Source organism: Phalacrocorax carbo, chromosome 4 (assembly GCF_963921805.1).
Source record: "Phalacrocorax carbo chromosome 4, bPhaCar2.1, whole genome shotgun sequence".
In the NCBI taxonomy this organism is placed as follows: Eukaryota; Metazoa; Chordata; class Aves; order Suliformes; family Phalacrocoracidae; genus Phalacrocorax; species Phalacrocorax carbo.
The window spans coordinates 26177093-26199180 of NC_087516.1; the positions used below are offsets into that span (position 1 = coordinate 26177093).

The window sequence follows — 22088 nt, forward strand, 5'->3', positions numbered from 1 at the left end:
TTGAATACACATACACAGAAGAAAAATAGTACACCTTACAGTTTGTCTCTGCACATCTTGGGTAAGGCTTAATTTATGCAGCCTATGCCATACTATTCATAGGCTTGTATTAAAGCTGGATTTGCTTCAGCTGTTGTATTCACATTTGTGCAGTGAAAAGCTGTGTTACTGTGGAATTGCATTTCATTAAGAACCCCATAAAGAATTTCAGAGCACAGGAGACCATTACTCATCCCACACAATTCTCATCAAGAGCCACATGCTGCAAGATCCCATAGACAAAGACTCAATAGCATTCAAATCCATCTCTTAAATGCACCACACATTCCTGCTTTGAAGGCTTGAAAGTCATCTTCAATTTTTATTGCCCTGGCAACTGTACTGTGAAGGGGACAGCTATGATTCACGGTGCTGCAAAAGCTTGCAAAGCTGGCCCTTTTGGCCTGTGGTAAGGTTCTCTTGCGTATATGCAAGGTAAGTATTTCAGTATCCTGAAGGCATGCACAAACAGCTGTTCAGACTGGATTCATTCCACAATCCCAGTGCCCCACTAAAAGAACACAGCTGCCAAGAAACTTAAGAAAGCTGACTCTCCATGAATGCAAGGGAAATGCCAGTACCAGTTCTACCCCTTGTTGCTCTTCAGAAAGGATCTGCCACTCCCCCTTTCCTAAGAAAGGGAAGTTAGAGTGATCCCACTACAGTGAACTTTCCCATTTATCATCTTTAAGGCACAAGTCACTATCCAGGCTTTGACTAAGTCTGTAGAAGAAACAAAATAGGAATAAGGGTATAACAGCTAGTCCCCATCTCCTTGGGACAGTGTGTGAAAAGCCACCAGAAGCCTCAGGAACACTGATCAGCCTTACAGCTCTTGCACATTCCCACCAGGAACAATGCTGCACACGAGTTTAATGGTTCATCCATCTACTTCAAGCTGATGAGGACCAGACCTGTACAGAGGCACAACTATTACAGCTGTGTGCAAATTTCCAAAGAGCATCCTGATTTTCCGAAGCCTCTACTCACCCAGCCCCCACCCCCAATTAAGATGAGCCCCAAAGCAGTGCTGCACCACCCTAAACATAATTCAGGACAAGAGATCCTTTGAGCACAACTTGTCAGTACCCTCCTCTTAATCCCCAAGGAGAAATGTTCAGCTTGCCCTCCCAGGTGCTACGGGAGCAGAGGTAGTGAAGAAGACGCCTATCTGCAAAGATAGGGTGATCTACCAGTTGGATTACAATGCTTACAAACACCACAACTGTATCATGGGCTTGCCCCTGCTCTGTGGGTGTTATACGAGAGCTAGTGAATCAGGAAGAGGAGATGGCATGATGAAAGATGACAGTTTGATTTTAAGCCCACATAATTCCCACTCACGCTGAGTGACTCCTGAGGATTCCTCACAGAAGAACCTTATGATAGGACAAAAAGCCCGAGGCGTATTTGCCCAAAGTGCTGAGTGATCACTGCATAGTAAGGCCCTATGTGGAAGCCATTAACGTGTAGAATCTGAAAGCATCTGGTTCAGTGATACAGCTATTTCAATCAGATAATGCTGTCTTATATAACAATTTGGGTAGACAATACCATGTCCTTAAATCTTCAAATAGCTGTCCTAAAGCTTAAATTGTATCTACATTTCTGTGGGTAAACAGTTTTGATAATAGCACTTTTTACCAAGGTACCACTGATCTTATGCTCTGTTCAACTATTGTTATAGCATACTTGAAGGCACACCTGTTTAATAAATTCAGAAGGTATTACGTGACTAGTGAGAGGATAATTCTCTAGCATCCCAGCACTACTATTATTCAACTAAGACATCAACGCCTTCTAGTCTGAAACCTGTTCATGGTCATTTTTCTCTGTCCTTCCCTCCATTTCACAACCCCATGCAACAAGCCAAACGCAAGCTCTGTCATCTCAAGGATTTTAATAGCACTGGCCAGTTGAGAATAATAAAACCAAGTAAAAATAAAAGTAATAGTAAAGGCAAAATAATCAAGATAACATAGGAAGTATTCATTCCTGCTAATTAAATGAGGTAGCAAGCTGACTAAGTTATGGGGCTGAATTTTTAATAATTTCTTAACAGCAGAGAATAATTTTTGCAGATTCATTAAGAAAGCTGCTTTCAGTTGAAGTATTTAAGCAGAAAAGGAAGATAAAAAATAACTATTGGGTAGCTTTGAAGTCAGCATTTGCTTGCTCGCTACACCTGATTAAGGTAATTCTGCTTAAATTCAATATTCAAGCAAGCAGAATGCTCCTCTGCTGAAGATGGATTGTGTTGCTGAAACTTATGAAAAACTTGCCCCAGGAATCTGATTAGATCAATAATTTATGTGGCTGCACATGGAATGTAGGCAAGACAACCAAAGAATCAAAGTCAAAAATTTGCCAGTGGATCAGTTCATAGCTGCTTGTCCATTGTTATTAGTTATAGGATAGATCCTGGCAGAACTATCCGGCCTCCCAACAGATGCCATTTAGACTGCATCAGTGCCAATTGATCCCAGCCAGGATCAGGGATTATTGCCGCAGTCAGATCTATTTTAGGGCTCAACCCAAATCCTACCAAATGCACTTAGAACTTATCTTTTGACAGTTAGAGCAAGCATTCAACTGGGAAAAGAAAAACCTGAAATGAAAAACTGGCGAGACTGAAGTTCCTGATCACTGTCCGGAACTGGACTAAACGAAAAGATATTCTATTTCTTTTGCTTTCATATCACTTGAAATAATTAAAGTGCAGTTTAGGAACATTTCTGGAAGCAGAAATCTGCAGTTTGAAAGTAGCTTTTCCATTTAAAAGATGATTCATTATTAAAAACAGGTCTGTACCATCTTCAATAACAAAAAAAATCGCTATAAAAATAGAGATTTGAAAATAGGCTGAGTTCACATGTACCAGGTACCATTTCTAGTGTAAAACTGGTTTTTAGTTTATGAAAAATATCTTCCTTAAAAAAAGCATAGGCTTACAGTTACTATCACTAAGAAGGTCCACAGAATTCCTTCAGTACGTATTAAAACATTATACTCTAGGCTTTTTGACAGGTGGGTCCTGCAGGCTGAACTTAGGAATTTCACACGAAGAAGCAAAAGGAATTCTTTTGGCTGACACCTTCTTCCCAATTGTTTCAATCTGAAAGAGAAAACACATTTAACAAGCGAGTGTGGCAAACTAACATCATCATGTCAGCCTATGAGGAATCCAAAAGCTATATCCAAGACCATGACTACATCTCCTGAAGTCTAGAGTAATACAAGCCACAAAGCACAGTGTGCCCAGGGACAGTTTGTGATTGGAGTTCCAAAGAGTTTTGTTTTGTTTTTATGTTTAAAAAAACAGCCTTTCACAGGTGCCTGCTTTGCCTACTTAAAGCCGCAGCTTGCTAATTTGAACATTCACGTGCCTCAGCTTCCATAGAACTGTCAGTACAAATATCATTAAGTGTTCCTGGGTATTCAGAAAATTTGATTTCGGCCTCCTTTGTCTAAAAATGTATATCCAGTAAATTAGAAGCAGCTTTTTCCCCCTCCTAAATGCAGTGAGTTGTTTTTGAAACAATACAACTCAAAGGCTAAAGGCAGCCAACTCTATAGAGAAAGAATTTAACTAAGCCAACACAGACAAAAGCCAGGTACCACAAAATTCAGAGTGAGACAGGTCCCCCTGATTTCTAGGCCAGACTAAGTGTAAATCACTAAGGACAGAGCTTGGAGAGGACAAAACACCAACTAGCAAAACAGTTCAGACACCCAGTAAGTAAGGAGACCTGTAGCTTTCCTCTTCAGTCAGTAGTGCAAGTCAGATGCAAAGCATCAAAAGACAATATACTTAAACTATTTTGAATTTGAAAGGTAATTTAATATATTCTGATATATTAATATATATTCTGATATAACTCAGATATCTGAGTTAACTCTGAAAAGGGTTGTTTAAACAGTCATGTGAACTGTAGGTACTATATTTGCCCATAACAGCTTCAACTGACTGGTTAAATCAATTTATACAAGCCTGTTCACAAACAGGATAAATAACCATGTTTCGTTTAAGCAGGGGAAAAACTATCAAGAGAGAAAGCCTATAGCCATTATGCAAGTAATCACAGTACTCAGGAGTACACAGAATGAAATGTGCATCTGATCTGGCTTATAGATGTTGTTCCAATTTTGTCTGGCCAAGATGCTTCTATCAGATTATTCAGGGATTTGGTGATTTTAGTATTAGACAGAATTTGACTATGCTAGAAGTGCTTCCAGGCATGCTGATACTGCTGAATGTTGATAGCATAGTCTGATGTAGCTTGGATTTTAACAGAACAGTCTATGAAAACAGTAACGTAATGCAGGAAGACAGACTAGTGATGAGACTTAAGTTCAGGTGCATTTAGTTTTAAATCCTTATCTGAAGATGTTTTTTTCTCCTTGCTACTCAGTCATTAGAGGGAGAGCGAGAGAGAACAAAAAGGAAGAGAGCAGAAGGAAATAAACATAAGAAGCAGCATGACCCAGCTGATTACCTGGAAGCCAATGACTTGTAGCTCATTGTGAAGATCATCTAGAACTCTCCTACCATCAAAGATAAATGCAGGCTTCAGCATCTTCTTATGAATACGTTCATAATCCAACTCCTGTAAAGGGCAATGAAAGCAGATAGAATAAGTAAGTAGCATAAACACTCCCTCTTTTTTTCTTTAGTTGAAATTGAAGATAACCTTCACCTTAAACATGTCCCATTCGGTGCAAATTACAAGGGCGTGAGCTCCATCACAAGCTTCATAGGGATCTTTACTGATAGTGACCAACCGAGACACTGTAACAGAAGTAAAATAAAGTTCGACGCTAAAGATGTGTGCAGAATAAATCTGGTGCACTCCTGGCAAATGAGTCTCCTTCCTTGCCCTATACAAACAAGGGTTTCAAGTCACTCACCTAGAGATGTTTTCTGTCAAGACATTTGTCACTTTGATTTCACTTATTTAAATGAAAGCAGCTTGTATCTGACATCTGAATAGTCAGAGCACTTAGATGTTTGAAGTTAAGCATTCAAATTTGATTTAAACAGTCAAGAGCACCTCTAGAATTAGAAGTTACTATGGAGCATTCAAATGCCAGCTCTCAAAGATCACACCCCGTACAGAGCAGCACATGACAGTTCCTGTTTATCACTCAGTTCACACTGGAGAAGATACACAGGGCTCACTAGGGGCTGCCTTCATCATTTGACTGCCTCAGCAGCTGCCTAGAGGCAACCTTCACCTCCCCCTCTAACTCAAGGGCACGTCAAACAACGTACACCCTTCACTCTTCTTCATCACAGTTCATTTTTCTCTATTCTCTTTACCTCTAGAAGCCAGATCTATCCTTCTCCCCCATTCATCCATCCATCATCTCCACTCTCCCCCTTCCCAGTAAGAAAAAAAAAATCCCAAATACCCCCTGCTTCTCCCCAAGAAATTTCTAGTCATAGATGATTACTTTAAAGGCTTCTTGAATTTAAGGGAACAAGTTAATTTGGAAGTGATACGAGGAGGGGAGAATACTCTACACTGAATTCCAGAATTACTTCTTTATTCCTGCTTTAGATATGCAAGGAAGAACTAAGGCAATACACGACTCAGGAGACAAAGGAGCTGACAGAACAATACTAGTCTCTCCTACTTTAAGCATTCTTCTTTTTCTTGTAATTATGCAGAGAGAAAGTTCTTTGCATGTATTCAAATTATTATTTCTCAAAAGAAAAGTCCATAAATGCTAGTTCTATACCATTGTATATCAGAGCTATAGGGAAAGGGGGAAGAGTTACAGTAATCCTCTGAACTATGACAATCTTCTAATAAGTGTAGCCAACAGTGCATCATTACCATGGTGAAAGTGTGAAAATTAATTTCTAATATTTAAACAGACCTTGTGCATTTTGAGAATAGGGTGGGGAGGGAAGAAGAGGGGAAAAGAATAAGCTTTACATGAGCATTCTTACCTTGGTTATCTTCGGAGACACCTGGATGTGAGAGATCCAAGATGATTTGTTCCTTAGGTACTTTAGGATCATAGATATGGAGCTTTGCCCCTTCATCCATTAAATACTTGCTAATGTAGATACTGGAGGACTCTCTAGGGAATTGAATCAACCAAAGAACTAGACGGCATGTTCTAAGTAATGAAAGTCTTCAAGTGTCATAATATGCAATGCCAGAGCTTTTATACTAGTTTTACATTTAATATCTTAGTGATAATCCATGCCAGCAGCAAACTTGAAATCTTGAGGGACACCAAGGACAGTAATACGAATACAAGTTTACGTATCTTTTGCTGAATCACATGAGAGAGATACTAAGCCCCAGGACTCCTACTGATAGTAATTAACAAGGCATCAAGCTTACAAGCTTACCCCACAAACTGCAGTTGGACAGAGTTGTATCAAGTTTAAGCTTTACAGGAAAACAGAATTAACCACCTTTGGGAAACAAAGCTGAAACTTTGCCTTCACACAGCAATTTAGAACTGGTTGCAAAAGTGTTTTCATTCTTTGCTGTGGAGAACGGGAGGACTCTGTCAAACACCTATCTTTGCTTACACAAGTTAATAAGGACTAGAGAGTTACCTGCTCTAGTTTCTGAATGATTCAGGTATGTGGTAGAGGTCAAGAATCACTTGTTTCACCCATTTAAGAGAGACTAATCCTTATAACAAACCAATTCAGTCACAAGAGATTAAGGGTCCCATATCTGACCTATTTTATTAAGGTAATTCAACTGGGGGGTTTGGCTGCATAGCTGGTGACAAGCATAGGGAATCCACGTCAGTGAACTGAATTCACTTTCTTACCTTGTGTCCCCAGTATCCTTTTTGAATGCAAACCCTAAAATAGCAATCTTCTTATCAGCGACAGTATTGAACAAGCTATCAATAATGCGGGAAGCAAATCTTCTCCTCTGATAATCATTCATGTCTATTACCTGAAATTATGTAAAACATGGTGGTACAGAAGGGAGCTATTTTAAACTATAAACAGATTCTGTTAACAATCAAGCCAAGCTACCCACACATAAGTTTAACAGAAGCTTAAAAGAGAAAAGCTAAGTATTTTTACTCAGTATCATAAGTAATCCAAAGATAAATTTAGTTAATTTATCAAGTTCTGAGACAAATCCTATTTTAATCAGTGACTGTAGATGTATATATGCACATACTATCATGTATTATCCGGTTCAAAGCCTAGGGTTTTTTTGTTTTGGTTTTTTTTTTTGTTTGTTTGTTTGTTTGTTGTTTTTTTTTTTTTAATCTTACAGCTTACTATATTCTGGGCAGAAACATGGAAAGCAATTTCAGTGTTAGGGTACTTGATGTCACACAGACATCCCATTGCCAGAGCTACACTTCCTTACATGCCATGTATAACAACTGTGAGAACATTTTTAGCCTTTTTAATCATAGAATGGTTTGGGGTGGAAGGGACCTTTAGAGGTCAACCAACCCCCCTGCAGTGAGCAGGGACACCTTCAACTAGATCAGGTTGCTCAGAGCCCTGTCCAGCCTGACCTTGAATGTTTCTAGGGATGGGGCATCTACCACCTTTCTGGGCAACCTGCTCCAGTGTTTCACCACCCTCACAGTAAAAATTTTTTCCTTACATCGTCTAAATTGCCTTTAGTTTAAAACCATTACCCCTTGTTCTGTCACAACAGGCCTTGCTAAAGAGGTTGCCCCCATCTTTCCTGTAGTCCCCCTTTAAGTACTGTAAGGAAACACAAGCAGATTTCAATATATAACACTAGTGTGGTTAAACCAGATTTTTTAAGTGCCTCACTTTTATTATTACATGAAAGTGGGTTCACTCGCTCTGTTCCTGTACTTTCCTCCAGCCCACTTCATACTTTGATCTCCAGCCCTTAAGACACAGAGGGCACTGGATCACTAGTAGAATAAGAAAGGTAGGTTCCCCCACCTAGTTAACGTTCAACATTGACTGGAAAGAACTAGACTTCCCTCTTGGTTTTGAGACTTTCAACCCAAATCAAGAATTAACAGCTGCTGCTGTTAATATATAAGGTATAAACTATACAGTAGAAGGACACTGGTGAACCAGATTTGTTTGAGGAAAAGAAATAAGGCAGTGAGATTTATGCAATTCAACAGGGTGGTGATGGGGAACAAAGGTTAACAGCTGATGAGGTAAGAGGGACACATTTCTTTCTGTAGATACGTTTTCAAGGAATGAAGATTTCAGTATTAAAGAGCCCTGTCCTGTCCAAAGGCCAGATAAAATAAAAGTTAGGATTCTAGGGCTGCTCTAATCAGCACATCCTCCAGAATTTGCATCCTGTCCTCAGACTGGTCTGAGGTCTCCCATGTGCATGCACTGGGATAAGCTGGTGACAGTGCAGTGCTCAAGCCACAAAGGGTTCATACAGTTGCTTATACAGGTGCACATGTGCGTGTATTATATGACTTGACCAGTGCAGGCTGGGGTAGACAGACCTCTGCAAGATGGCAGTGCTCTGAGGAAGCAGAAGGTACAGGTAAGGGGTTGCACTACATGAACACAGCACTCTACCTTATCCTAACTCTGCAGAAGCTGTTATTATCTGGTTTGTCCACAGCTTAATAAGCCATATAGAAATACTGCAGAGAGTTGCTCTTAGAACAGAATAAGAAAGCATAAGAGCATTAAAAGCACTGTAAACTAGTTTGTTTAACAATGTAACCTTTCAGGCTTTTGTTAAATTAAAAAACAACACAAAAACACCACACCACCACACAGAGCAAAGTGTAAGTGTTCCTATGCCTTTGAGTTGCCAAGATACCAAGTAGGTTGCATTTTGAGAAGGACCCTTGTGATCTCAGAGGACAGAGCCAAACCAATTTGTCTCTTTCAAGACTATTCATGTACCTCAATAATAATCTGATGAATAGGGAAAATTGTTAGCTCCTGCTGCTCCAGGGTTTGCCTGTTGTCTGCTTACATCTTATACCAAGCAAAAGCAGTAGTTCATGAAGCAAATATCAGAACCTAGGGCTCCTTCTCTTTCCTACCATGCCAATGCATCCAAGTCCTACACTGAACCAAACCTCTCCTAGATGCTTGCACAAGGTTCATGCAATACTAGTCTCAGCTTCACTGATGGGATTGCAAGCCTCTCCACCATGGGCTAGACTATCCTAAGGAAGTGCACTTTTTGAGGACCACATCAATCTCAACCTCTTCAGAAGGAGACAGCATAAACCCCATGTCTTCCTTGTGCCAAGCAGTTGATATAAGAGTTAGAGTTGCAAGCATGTAACTAGGCTGCTGACTAGCCCCTGGCTGGAGGTTAAACTATCTGAACAGGATGTAGAAAGCCATTGGACATCACAGATAATGTATGAAGCCGATACAAGTCACAGCACTGAGGGATAACTAAATTTTACAAGCAGTTATGGAGGAGTTTAGTGAGATCCAGCCAAGCTTCAGATAATAATTGAAAGGGGGGTATTAGGGACTTTTTAGGGAATAGAACCTTGCAAAGCCAACAGAGCCTAGATAACCTCATCACCAGTACCACATGGCCACAATGACCTAGGTAACAGTGTAAGAAATACTGGACTTCAGTATGGATGTGGCACAACTGACCAATGATGAAAAAGTAATTTTGGGCAGGCTGTTTATTTGGCCATGTACTGGGATGGAGAAAAGTGAGGAGGGGAAAAAAGCTAGCCAAAAGGAAGATTGTAGAAAAGGAAAGCTGCCAATAAGGCAGGCAAATCATGTGCCTGGTATTCTGGGGCATCTCCTAGGCAGCCTTGTACTTGATCACCTCAGCCTAAATCAGGACAATAAACTAAAGCTGCTCTTCTGACCATACCACACAGGTCAAAGCTGCTTTCTTAGTCAGGACTGGGAAAAGGGGTGAGGTGCCTTCTCCCATTAGTAGGGAAACTCTTGCTAGTACAAACTGAGCATTCTGTTACCGCTGTGTTAGTGCTATGCCTGAGAGCATCCATGTTTTCCCAACCATTCCTAGTGTTAATCAGGGAAAAGCATCAACCATGTTTATTTAAAAAAAGCCAGCAAGTTCTGCTGAGTTCTTTCAGAAGAGGAACTGTAGAAGTAGACCTTGAGGAAAAGATCATAAGCTCTGAATTCAAAGTGGACAGAGATAACCAAGTGCAAGAGGAAGACAGGAGTCCAGACATGCTTGTACTTCATATTTTCTACTGCTACTTCTAGACAACTTCCCAATCCATTTGATCCAGACAACTTAATTCACTCCAATAAATCCTAAGCACCCACAAGTATCAAATACCAGTGTTAGGCTGAGGGGCCTAAAATGTAAAGGTGATTAGCATTAAGGTATCTGCACTTTAAAGCTGAAACACAGATTATATGTGAACAATGCTCAGAAGCTCAATGCCTGAAAGCCGAATACTCAAGAAACACCACCCCCTCAAAATCAGCAAGCAACTTGTACCTGTTGCCAATAGCGGGCTACTTCAGGTAAGTTCAGTGCCTCACAGAGGTACACTAAATTCAGGACATCCTTCTGAAAACAGCTACCTCCAAACCCTGAAAGAGAAAATTGTTATTTCACAGGTGACTAAGGTGCTATTCTAACCCAGTCTTTGGAATCAAGTAGTTTTTGGCAATCATTGGCACAGTCAGCATTGTATTTTTTTCCCAGTATTTCACTGCTAGCAAATGAAAACCTTAAGGATCTCTCAAAATCCAATTCCTGGACCTACTTACTTTCTCAGTTACAGAAGCCCTAAAATCTGCTTCAGGTCCCACTGAAGTCAATGCAAGTATTAACCCAGTCTCAGGGAAACATATGGTAAGATAGCCCCTAACTTTTTGTTATTACAAGTGGGTGGACAAGCTCCTTGGTTTGCTCTCCCTCCCTAGAGATTTAAATGAATATTTCTCAAAACAACTATGTTAAGATTAGGTTCTTTCCTCCCCACCCCCAAATGGTTACCTAACCATTGCCAAGAACCAAAGATCACCACAGCTAAGGGAGAACTGAGACAATAGAGGGATCTTTGACCCCTAGAACTTTGCTCAGCAGAGTCCCAGAAGCAACACATTGTAGAATAGACTGTTGTAGGTCCCTTCCAACTGAAATAATCATCCAGTCCAACTGCCTGACCACTCCCGGGCTGACCAAAAGTTAAAGCATGTTGTAAAGGGCATTGTCCAAATGCCTCTTCAACAGTGACAGGCATGAGACATTGATCACCTCTCTAGGAAGTCTATTCCAGTGTTTGACCACCCTCTCAGTAAAGAAATGCTTCCTAATGTCCAGTCTGAACCTCCCCCAATGCAGCTTAGAACCATTACCATGTGCCCTATCACTGGATACCAGGGAGAAGAGGTCAACACCTCCCTCTCCACTTCCCCTCCTCAGGAAGCTGTAGAGAGCAATGAGGTCACCCCTCAGCCTCCTTTTCTCCAAACTAGACAAGCCCAAAGTCCTTAACTACTCCTCAGAGGACATGCCTTCCAGCCCTTCCACAAGTTTTGCTGCCTCCTCTGTACATACTCAAGGACCTTCACATCCTGCTTAAGTTGTAGGGCCCAGAACTGCACAAAGTATTCAAGGTGAGACTGTACCAATGCTAAATATAGCAAAGGAATTTCAGAAGGAATTCTAATAACCTAATAGGAATTTTAGTAATGTATTTGCTATCTACTTCTCTCTCTCGCATAGACTATGAGAGGTTATATTTAATAAGGTAATTTTAAAGTCACACTTTCTAGCATGAAGACTGTAGCCATACAGATAGACAATAGTCTTGTTCTGTAAATTTGAGTTTATTGTACTGATCACCACTTCATCACATCTTACTCTAGTAAATATAAACAACTGAATTAATCCAACAAATTAGAAGTTGCCATCACACATTCTGACCTAGAGGCATCCCCTTCCTCAGGCCACTGGCAACTCCCAAACAGAACTACAGCAGTTACAGTGGGGAAGAGATCCTGGAGAGCACTACCATCAGTCATGCTTCAGAAAAATAAAGTTGTAACTTTTCTTTCTAGTGTCCCAGGCAGGATGAGTCATGCACTCTGAACTCTTGGGTTTCAGATTGCCAGGGTCTAGAGCAACCTCAATCCCAGAAAATTTTCCAGAAAACCTGATTTATGCTGGTACTCTACAGTAATATTTTCCACACATTGATTTGATACTCTAAAGTCTTGTACAGCATGACTTACTTCAAAACACTACTAGTAGATCTATTAAACCACTAAACTGAAGGCCATAATTAAAAGAAAGAAAGGATTTTTTTGTTTACCAACACTGGCTTTGAGAAACTTGTTTCCAATTCTTTGGTCTGTTCCAATAGCTCTTGCTACTTCTTCAACATCTGCTCCTGTAGCTTCACACAGAGCACTGATTGAGTTAATGCTGCTGATTCTTTGCGCAAGGAAAGCATTAGCTGCCTGTGAATAAAAAAAAGCGTAGTAAAGAGAACTTGATTCTTCCATAAACCAAGATGCCCACAGACTGAATGGAGTTACTACTGGAAGGATTACTTTAATATCTATGTAACTCTTGAGATACAAAATGGTAAGAACTAGTTTAATACATCAGTGCCAGTTAATGGGATCTAAGCAAACTAGCATAATGCTTAGCTTGCAGAGTTTGAAATGTTTTATGGTGGTAACCAGTTTCTGCAGCACTAGAGTAAATTTGTAATAAACAACACAGCAGTAAAAGTGAGAAAAGGATTTAATGATAAGTTGATATCATCTATTAGCACAATTGAGATAACTGGAAAAGATTAATGTCCTTTGACATATGTACTGGGTCCTCCCAGCCTCATCTGTCTTTCCTAGCTGCATCATTCAGTGTCAGTGAACTTCTGCTTCTCAACTTGGCCTCCCTTACACCCTTTTCTCATTGCAGATGAGAGCAGTGAGTAACACTAACCAGTTTAGAAAGTTCTGATGACCAAGTATTGGTTGTGAGGATTTTTTCTTTGGGCACCCAGTGCTCATAAACAGCACAAAGAGCGCGGACAGCTTTCTGTCCCTCTGGAGAATCATCTCCACCAATAAGCACTCTGTCTGGATTCTTCAGGTCCTTGATGGCTGTTCCTTCTGCGAGAAACTCAGGGTTAGACAGCACCTACAGGCACAGAAATAAAGAACAACAGCTAGGAGCCAAAAGCAACAACCAGTCTTTAAATACACAACTCAAAGATTACGCTTACCTGCAAATCCAAGTTAGGCTTAGTATTAGCATCAAAGATCCGCCGAATGCTCTCTGCAGCACGTACTGGAACTGTGCTTTTCTCAGTGACAATTTTATAGCCATTTGAATTTTGTACAATTCGCCTAGCACAAGCTTCAATGTATTTCAGATCAGCTGCTCGGCCTTTTCCCATCCCATAGGTCTTTGTCGGAGTGTTAACCTAGTTACAAATATATGGAGGGGGAAGAAATGTTACAGGTCTCTTAACACAACAGGTACTAATGAAGTTAAATTGTTACGAATGACAGACACTTTCCTTCCCAGAGTCCAGTTTGCTTCTACCCCAGAATTATTGTTACCGTATCAGATGAACGGCTACTAGCTTTCCTTAGTTACCCATTTAATCTTCTAAATGAAGCTTACTAGCCTCTGTTCAAATAGAGCTGAAACAAGAGCAATTCATAGCAGCTCTGCAGGCTTCAGTGAAACTTAGTCTTTATTCTGGAAACACCAGTGATTTCTTCAAGATCACAGCCAGTCACCTTTTCATTCCTGTCCCACATTAGTGGTGTGAAAATTCACATTATCAGAATCTTGCAGCTAGTGAGGCAGTTACAGTTCAAACCCACTTTGCAGTGAAACTTAAGTGTAGAGCTGCTGAAAACTGCTATACTGAAGAACACAGTAAAGGCAACATGAGGGAAAACACGTCATTTAGATTAATACAGAGGGTCCTTTTCATTACAAGCTGAAAGAAGAAATGGCAACAGCATGTAAACCACAACAGCATGTTTTCAGCCAAGGACAGGTGGCAATATATGGGCTGTATTAGTGGCAGTCATCCAACCAAGTAGCATTCATTTTACACTTAGTGAATGGAGAAAAATACTATCAGAAAGAGAGCTCTGTACTGAGGTGCCCTAACAAATATAAGCTCTCAAGAAAAGGGGACTTACATAACAAAAATAATTCAACTGTGGCCTATCAAGATGAATAGCAATCCGTTCTTTTTGGATTCTGCATTAGGAACAGCCTTCTAGATTACAAAAGGTCACACTGTTTATGTTTAACTGGATCCTCTTCCTGGTGGCGTCAACAGCTTAAGAGATATTAAAGCTAGAAAATATTGAAGCCAGCCCCTCTTCCATCAATACACTGGTTTTTAAAAGCTTCTAGAAATAAGCCATCTTTGTAAACCAATAATATATGACTTTGCATCCCTATCTAGGAACTATATCAATATTAAAGTACCATAGATTTCAGTAGTGCACTGCAGTGGCAGATCATCACTATATTCTTCTCTAAGACCCCATATATCTAACCAAACTAAATATCAACATTATCATTTTGACTTAGAGCCTGTTCATTTGTCAAACATTCTACTGGTTCTAAGAAACAGATAAAAATAAAAAGCTTACTTTAACACTTTTCCCACAGCACAGAAAGACAAGGAAAAGACTGACACATTGATATGACACTGCTAACAATCTATATGACAAAAAAAGGCCCCTTCCCAACATAAGAGCAACATAATGATTTGCTAAGAAAAAAAAAAAAAAAACACAAACAAAAAAAATCAAAGGTACACACAACCACCTTCTCCCCTAAACTTACAGAAATAAATACAAGATCAGCTTCTCTAATGGCATCATCAATACTGGTGGAAAAGAAGAGGTTTCTTCCTCGACAGGACTCTACCACTTCTTTTAACCCTGGCTGAAAAAAAGCAGGCGGCAAAAAAAAGGCAGTTAAGGTTAATGCAATTAAAAGAACAGTAAACTGCATGTCCATCACTTCAGACACAGAAAGACTTTTTTCCTCAGTGTGGAATGTTTTTAGTCTGTCAGATATAAACTTCTGTAGATTTACATAGTGAAAAACAAAGCCATTTCTTATTCAAAACACTCAAAATGCTGTCTCAAAATTTTCGGCCACACTGAATTGTTGCACAAACAGATTTTAGGCTCCAGTTATTCCCATGCTCAATTCTATTACCAAGAGCAACAACAAAAGAAATACCTGTAGAGTGATATTAAGTAGACTCACAAACTGAAGTCTTACAATATTCCCAAGGCTGCAAACAAAAGAGGTGGTCCCAACTCTCCTTTTCCCTCAGCTACACAGAATCACAGAATGGCAGGGGTTGAAAGGAACCTCTGGAGATCATCTTGTCCAACCCCTCTGCTTCTCCCCAACATTGGATCTAAACCTGATCCAGCACACGAAAAACCCCACAAAGAAGTCTCCCACCAAATTAGCAAGCCCAGATCCAGTGAAAAGCAGGCAGCAGAGACACACAGGAGATGAAGACCACTCCTTTTGACAGCCACTCATGTTTGGGCCAGATTAAGTTTATCACAGCACCACATCTGCAGCGTGAAAAAAAAATCACGGGCACAATTTGATGAGACTCTTTCAAGAGACACATACTATGCCAGAACACTTTCCCATCTCTTAACACCTCCACACAGACGAGAGGAACAGGAGGCCATGAGTACATGATCAATCCTCCATGTTAAAATGGTCCACAAAGTTATTTAACTAAGATGTAGTTGTCATAAATAAAAGAAGCCTTAACTTTTGTTTGAAAAATGAAGTCATACACTGTAACCTGCAATGAAATCTCCACCTTGAGAGATGCCTATCATGACACCAGCTATCTGAGTAAGCGCCAGAAAGGCAAAGGTTCACTGTGGGGTGAGAGGGGAAAACAAAGCTGAAGCTTTCTTATGCAAGGCATTTTTGCTGTCTCACTTTATAGTAAATACCTCCTGAAAAGGAAAATAAAAGGTCAGCACAAGCAGAATAGTGTGTGTTACAACCCATCAAAGTGTTCCAACTACAGTCTTACTGGGATGTAAATAGAAAGGCAGCCCCCCAGACAGTTTCTGACACTGGAGAGAAAAAACCCAAAACAACAACAAAAAACCTCAAAACCTCACTGTGCAATGACTCAATTTTAGAACTGTCTGAACTAATTCTTGGCAGTTTTTGTACATTCTTTGTAAGTAAGGGACACCATTCCAGGAAGCAGATGTGATTTAAAAAAAAAAAAAACCCACACACATGCCAAGACTATCTCTACTTTAACTCATTCAGTCTAAGTGTTTATGGAAAACAAAGTACTTGCTTTCATGATCTTTGTTCATGTCTCACCTGCTAATCTGAGCATTATACGTATTTCCCCTTGAATACGTATGACAAAGGAGGTCTATTAATCTTTGGTTGAAGAGTAACAGCATAGGTTTGGTTTTAAGAGGGGGAAGAAATGTGTATTAGCGGTACGGCAGACAGGATTCAGAAGACTACTTCTAGCAAAAAAGTAACTGTTAGTACCACGCAACATGCCTTGTTTTCGAGAACAAAGTAAAGACAATTTTTCACTCCTATTAAAGAACTCAAACCTATTAAACACTATCTCCTGAAAGAATGAAGGATAGAAAGAGACTTTTTTATGGGTGAAAAAGAGTGAAAAATAACAAGTGCTAAGAGAAGCAAAACAGAAAAATGCTTTATATATCTTCAAATTAAAGTCATTCTGTAATGAAGGAGTGACAGTGTGATACATTTAAAAGCATTTTTTTTTCTGGTTTAGTCTTCCCAAGCCAGACTGGAGGTTTATCGTACAAGTGAATCATGATTATGACCGTCCCCCTCTTACAACATGGTTAAGATGGGCAGCATGGATTGGATTTTGGCAGTATTCATAATGGGAATAAGGTTTACCACCCGGTATTACACATTCATACTATGCTACAACACAGCAGATAATATCTATAACTGAGTAACAGGACTATGTTCTGACTAAATTGGGTCCCAAAAGAAAGTCAGCATGATTTAGCACAATTCAATATACATGCAGTTACATTTTTCCTTACTAGGCCCTTCATACGCAATTCTTAAATAACTGAATGTGTCTAGTGCAGGTAGGTATTTTAAAAATCTGGTTTAATGAGCAGCAGTGACAAGCAGCTGCTCCAGGATACTCTTTTTGAAGGACACCACTGCACTATACGTATCAAGCTTCAGAAGCAGTCCATGTGTGAACGCCATGTGGTGGGAGGGAAACAAACGCAACACCAGCTGGAAGAAGAGACAACAGCGAGACACACTTACCTCATAGATTGGGAGTGTATCTGAATTCCAGGCATTGATTCTGGCCTCATTGACATCCACAACAGTAACTTTGATATTGGGGCACATCTGTGCGATAACGCTGCAGGTTGGCCCACCAACATAACCAGCACCAATGCAGCAAATCTTCTTAATTTCAAACATGATTGCTCTAGTAAGAGGAAGGGGAGGAGAAAGGAGAATAAAAGAGAATCAGGAGTTACTAATGAATATACTGGCCAACAACTCAAGGAAATAAAAGAGAATTAGCGATCTGAGATTTTATTATGCTGCCACAGAGAGGAAACATTTTTTTACAGCTAATGTCTTGAGACGAACTGCAGCTGCCCCCTCCCGCCCGGGGAGGCTTTGGAGCCTGCCCCGCTCCGGGGCCGCCAGCACACACGGAACACGGAGGAAGCGCTTTCCGTGGGCGCTCGATACCATCCCTCAGGCCGAGGCGCCGCGATATAACGGGCATGAGCCGAGAGCGCTGGGGGAGGGCCGGGCGGAGCCCCACGGCGGCCAGAGCCGCGCCAGGCCGCGACCCCCGGAGCCCCTCAGGGGAAAGGCGCCGCCACCCCCGGGATGGTTCCCGCCGGCCGCAACCCGCCCCGCGCTCTGGGGCGCGGCAGCTGGCGGGAAAGGCCGCCGCCGCGCCGGGGAGCCGCCAGGGAGGGTGGCGGGGGAGGGGGGAACCGGGACACAGGACCCAAAGCCGCAGCCCGGAGACTTACCCGGGGTGGGCGCGGTCCTGTCTTGTCCCGCCGCGGATGAGCCAGAGGGCTGCAGCAAGGATGCTCTCGGTGAGCTCAGGGCGACGCTCCACTACGAGCAGAGCAGCAGCGGTCTATTTAAAGGGCCGCCGCGGGGCTGAGGCGGCCGTTTCATGCCGGGGACGCCGAGTGAGGCCGGCCCCAGCTCCTCCCTTCCCCCGGGGGCGGAGACGGGCGCAGAGCCCGCCCGCCCCACCGCCTCCCCGCCCCGCCGCGCCGCCGGCGAATGGGCGCGGGACACCTCAGGCGGCCAGGCCTGGCTCCGATCCCGGCAGCGCGGGGATGGCTGAGGGGCCGCAGGGGCCCCGGGCACGGCTGGGGTACCCACGGTTTGGCCTCGGGCCTCGGGCCTGGGCCTGGGCCTGGGCGTGGCCGGCCGCAGTGGCTTCCCTCAGCCCTGAGGGAGGGAGAGCGGTGCCTCTTGGGGCGCTGGGCGCCCTCAGGCGGGACCACGCCCTTTTCCCCACGTGTCCATTTGCGGGTTTTTACACCTCATTCCCCTGACTTTATTCTGGGGTTATTTTTTGGTTTTTTTCCATCACGGCGGCTGGACCAGAGGCTGTTCTCGCTACCTCTTTCCGGGAGAGGGGCCTAGGCTGCAGCCTGGCCCCCCCGAGAGCCACTGGAAGTGTCCCCAGGCTACCTTGTCCCCAGAGGTGATGGTGGCGGGAGGTCGCAGCGGGGAGCGTGAGCTCCTCCGGGCGCCACCGCAAACGCTGCTGCTACTCCCGGCAGCTCTGGTGCGGTGCACCAGGCCTGGGCTCCCAGGGCAGTCGGGTGCCGCCGGCAGGGTCAGGGCGTCAGGCAGGGTGCCGTACTGAGCCGTCCCCCTCCCGCCTCAGGCTGCTTTTGTAAGAGCACGAAATTTTGGTAGTCAAATACGCGTGTGAGTCATTTTTGGTCCTTTAGCTATGCTTACTGGGAAATGAGAAGCTCACTGCCCTCTCTCCCATAGTGTAGTACTGTTTCAAGAGAGATATGTGAATAGAAACGTGGGTAGGTAACAGTAAAATACAGTGTTTAAAGTCCGAGTTGCAAACGTTGCCAGAGTAAGGAAATACTACGAGCTTGCACTTTCCTGCCCCTGTGATCTGCACACTGCCCAGGGGTCTCGTGCCTAGTTGTATTAAAGTTCTCAGATACTACTCTTCCTTTTGTATAAATGTGACATGTTCTTAGTATACCTCATCTGACTTTGGGAGCTGAAAGATTATGAGAAATCTGCTGCCTTTTCTCCTCTCTTGCATTCATGTTTACTGCACCTCCTAGAAGCTGTGGGGTTTTTTGCTGCATCTGCAATACCGAAGTAATTTATGCTGTCAACAGAGTACAATTTCTATGTTAAATGTTGCCAAATTAGGTGGATAATATATATATTTGTCCTTGTTAATGATACAAATCAAGTATTGCCTTGTTCTTATATGGTGTTTTTGTCCATAGATGTTAAAAGTATATACAAAATAGACTGGAATAATTGATCCTGTTTTATATTTTACTCTGTTTCTCTTTTACCCTGGGGGATCTGATCTTTTCCTAGAAGAATCTGTGCCCACTTAAGTGAGTACATACTGTAACTCACTGGTCCTTTAGAAATGGTATTGTAAAATATGTGTGTTTCTGCTGAAAGAGCCTACTGAAGTTTGCAGTCCCCATGTGGGATCCTAGCAGAGTCAGTGCGGTTAGCCAAAGAACTGCCTGTTGAAGGTGCAGGGTTCACCATGTTTATCCTGAAGTGAAAACAAGCAATGCCTTGTCTTGTTGCTAATTTGCACAGATGTCTTAATTTTGAACACATCCTTTTTTCCAGGGAAGCCTAGGCAAAGCAAGTAGAACTTCGGTGAACCGTCACTACTGAGTCAGTCTTATCTACACCACCATCTTCAAAACCCCTGCCTATCTCTTTAGGTCTCAGAATAGCCATAAATGCAGATACAATTGTACTACTAGGAACTTCATCTGCTCCCCTATGTGCCTGTTGCTCTCTTGGCAAGGCCAAATCCACTTCACACCTTTACGTGGTGCCCAAAGGGTCTTGGTATGGTAAGTGTTGCAATATTTTTTCGGTCTGGTAATCGTGGCCCTTTCCTGGGAGGAGGAAGGTCTGGGTTGTAGTCTAAGATTTGAGAGCTGTTTCAAATGTCTGAACAGTCCTGGAAGTGGACAATAGGCCCCTGTCTCTTTTCTCTTAGCAAAGAGCTTTCACTGATAGACTGCACTGTCACAGCCCCTGCCTGGGATGTAGCTCTTGAATTGCCTCTTGCAGAACAGCACAACTTCCCCAGAAAGGATGACGAGGGCTGCTTTTGTTTCCCTGTAGCCTACACCCTGGTGGTTAGCGCACTGCTGGGAGGGGAAAAGTTTCTTGCAGGAACAGGAATTTGATAATCCTTCCTTCAAATTAGCAAAACATAATGTGTATAAATTGAAGGTTGACAAATTCAGAGTCAAGACAGACGTTTGCTAATAGTGAAGATTAATAACCACTGAAATCATTCAGAGATGGTCCATCTCTAAAAAGTTTTTCTGAAAGATATTTTCTAGTACAAAAAATAATTAATACAAATCCTATGGATGTCAAAACAGATGTTCATAGTAGTCCAGTTTGGCTTTATAATTTATGAGTTTAATGTGTATATTATTCGAGATTTTAACTAACATGCTCCTTTCGCTGGTTGCTGAAAGTTGTCTTAGCAGGGTGTCCATTCAGTTAAACAACAGCACCAGTGAAGGACTGCCACTCTCCAGACTAAGTTCCATGCATTGCAGCCTGGGTCAGAAGTCTCACTGTGGGGTTCATCTCAGTGTTCATTTTTTTCAGGTAAGTTCCCATGTGTGTTACTTTGGAATGAAAATTGAAAGAGATACTAATAGGACTGATGAGTCATTCTTCCATTCATCCAGGATTTTAAAGATTGTAATTTGCATAATAATTTACCTGTAAGTAATCAATACTTTCAAGAACGCTGCTCACTTACACATCCTGCTAGGAGATAATCTTTTCAGACCCTGATATTAAACAGCCTGAACTGAAATTCATGGAAGCATCCATGTCCAAGAAAGGTGGTTATCATAATTCATATACACCTCCTTGAGGAGAATAGGCATTTCTAGAGATATTTGTAAATTTTAGGGTACAGATACACACAGGAGAGTTAATAACCTAGTCAATAATCTAGTCTTAGGGGATGGACTCCAAAGGGTATATAAAATCAAAAGATACTCAAGTTTTGACAATACATTTCTGTAGGTACCTAAAGGTGCGTTTTCTGCCTCAGTCTAATCTGGCCTGAGCAGTTCCCTTGCCTGCCTCATATCTAATCTTGATCTGATCCTGAAAATGAGCAATCCCTTTGCTATATGCTCTCACAGACCTGACTCTTAATGTGTGCTCAGGCAAAGGCTAACACCAGCAGGATCAAGTGGTGTGCAATCCAAAGATTTAAGACGGCTTCATTCAAAAAGCTTGGCCAAGAAAAGTAGTAATGTCTTTTTAATATAACAGCTCAATTCTAGAGCATGTACCAATGTAAGATGGGACCCTACGTTCTCTCTATATGGAAAACTGGGGAGCGGGCTCAAGGCCTTATCTCCGCCTTTCCAGAAACCACTTAGCGAAGGGCGCTCTGAATGCCAAAGGTGGGTGGAGGGGGCACTCTTCACCTCTTGTGTACAAGCTGTTCGCTATGCGAGGGAGAAATCATGATTTATTAAGGATTTGGGGGATGAGGGGAAGGGAAGAGAAGAAAAGAGCAAATGAGTGCATGACTGCATAATCTCCTGGCTGGCATCCTGATGTTAGAGGTGAGAGGAAAAGCGAGCAAGCAACCCTGGATATAAAAGATGTTTTGTATCATATCTAGGGAGTGTTTAATGTCAGAGTAATCCCCCACCACATTTAGCTGATCATTAATTAAAAGCATCTGTATTTGTGTAATCAGTTTGAGACACTGATATCTGACACAGATTCAGCAACCACTGTTGTCTGTCAAGATTCTCTTTACCTCTT

At 42.0% G+C, this 22088-nt stretch overlaps 1 protein-coding gene across 1 annotated transcript; it reads right to left on the minus strand.

The window, feature by feature from the left end:
- Positions 1-1922: 1922 nt before the first annotated feature.
- Positions 1923-18235, minus strand: UGDH (UDP-glucose 6-dehydrogenase). Its single transcript, XM_064449308.1, has 12 exons — positions 18044-18235; positions 17310-17478; positions 14808-14909; positions 13213-13413; positions 12930-13127; positions 12292-12439; positions 10467-10561; positions 6844-6974; positions 5996-6129; positions 4737-4828; positions 4536-4646; positions 1923-3154 (listed from the first exon to the last, which is right to left on the minus strand). Exons 2-12 carry the CDS (start codon positions 17469-17471, stop codon positions 3044-3046), a joined length of 1485 nt encoding a protein of 494 aa, XP_064305378.1. The 5' UTR covers positions 17472-17478; positions 18044-18235; the 3' UTR covers positions 1923-3043.
- Between the last annotated feature and the right edge of the window lie 3853 nt (positions 18236-22088).

Excerpts from the sequence above, each read along its gene's own strand:
- UGDH (XM_064449308.1), bottom strand. The coding sequence starts at position 17,471 with ATGTTTGAAATTAAGAAGATTTGCTGCATTGGTGCTGGTTATGTTGGT. Across the intron at positions 12,440-12,929 it reads CATCAGAACTTTCTAAACTG|GCAGCTAATGCTTTCCTTGC; the intron begins GTTAGTGTTACT and ends TTTTATTCACAG. Across the intron at positions 6,975-10,466 it reads TAGCCCGCTATTGGCAACAG|GTAATAGACATGAATGATTA; the intron begins GTACAAGTTGCT and ends ACATAATTTCAG.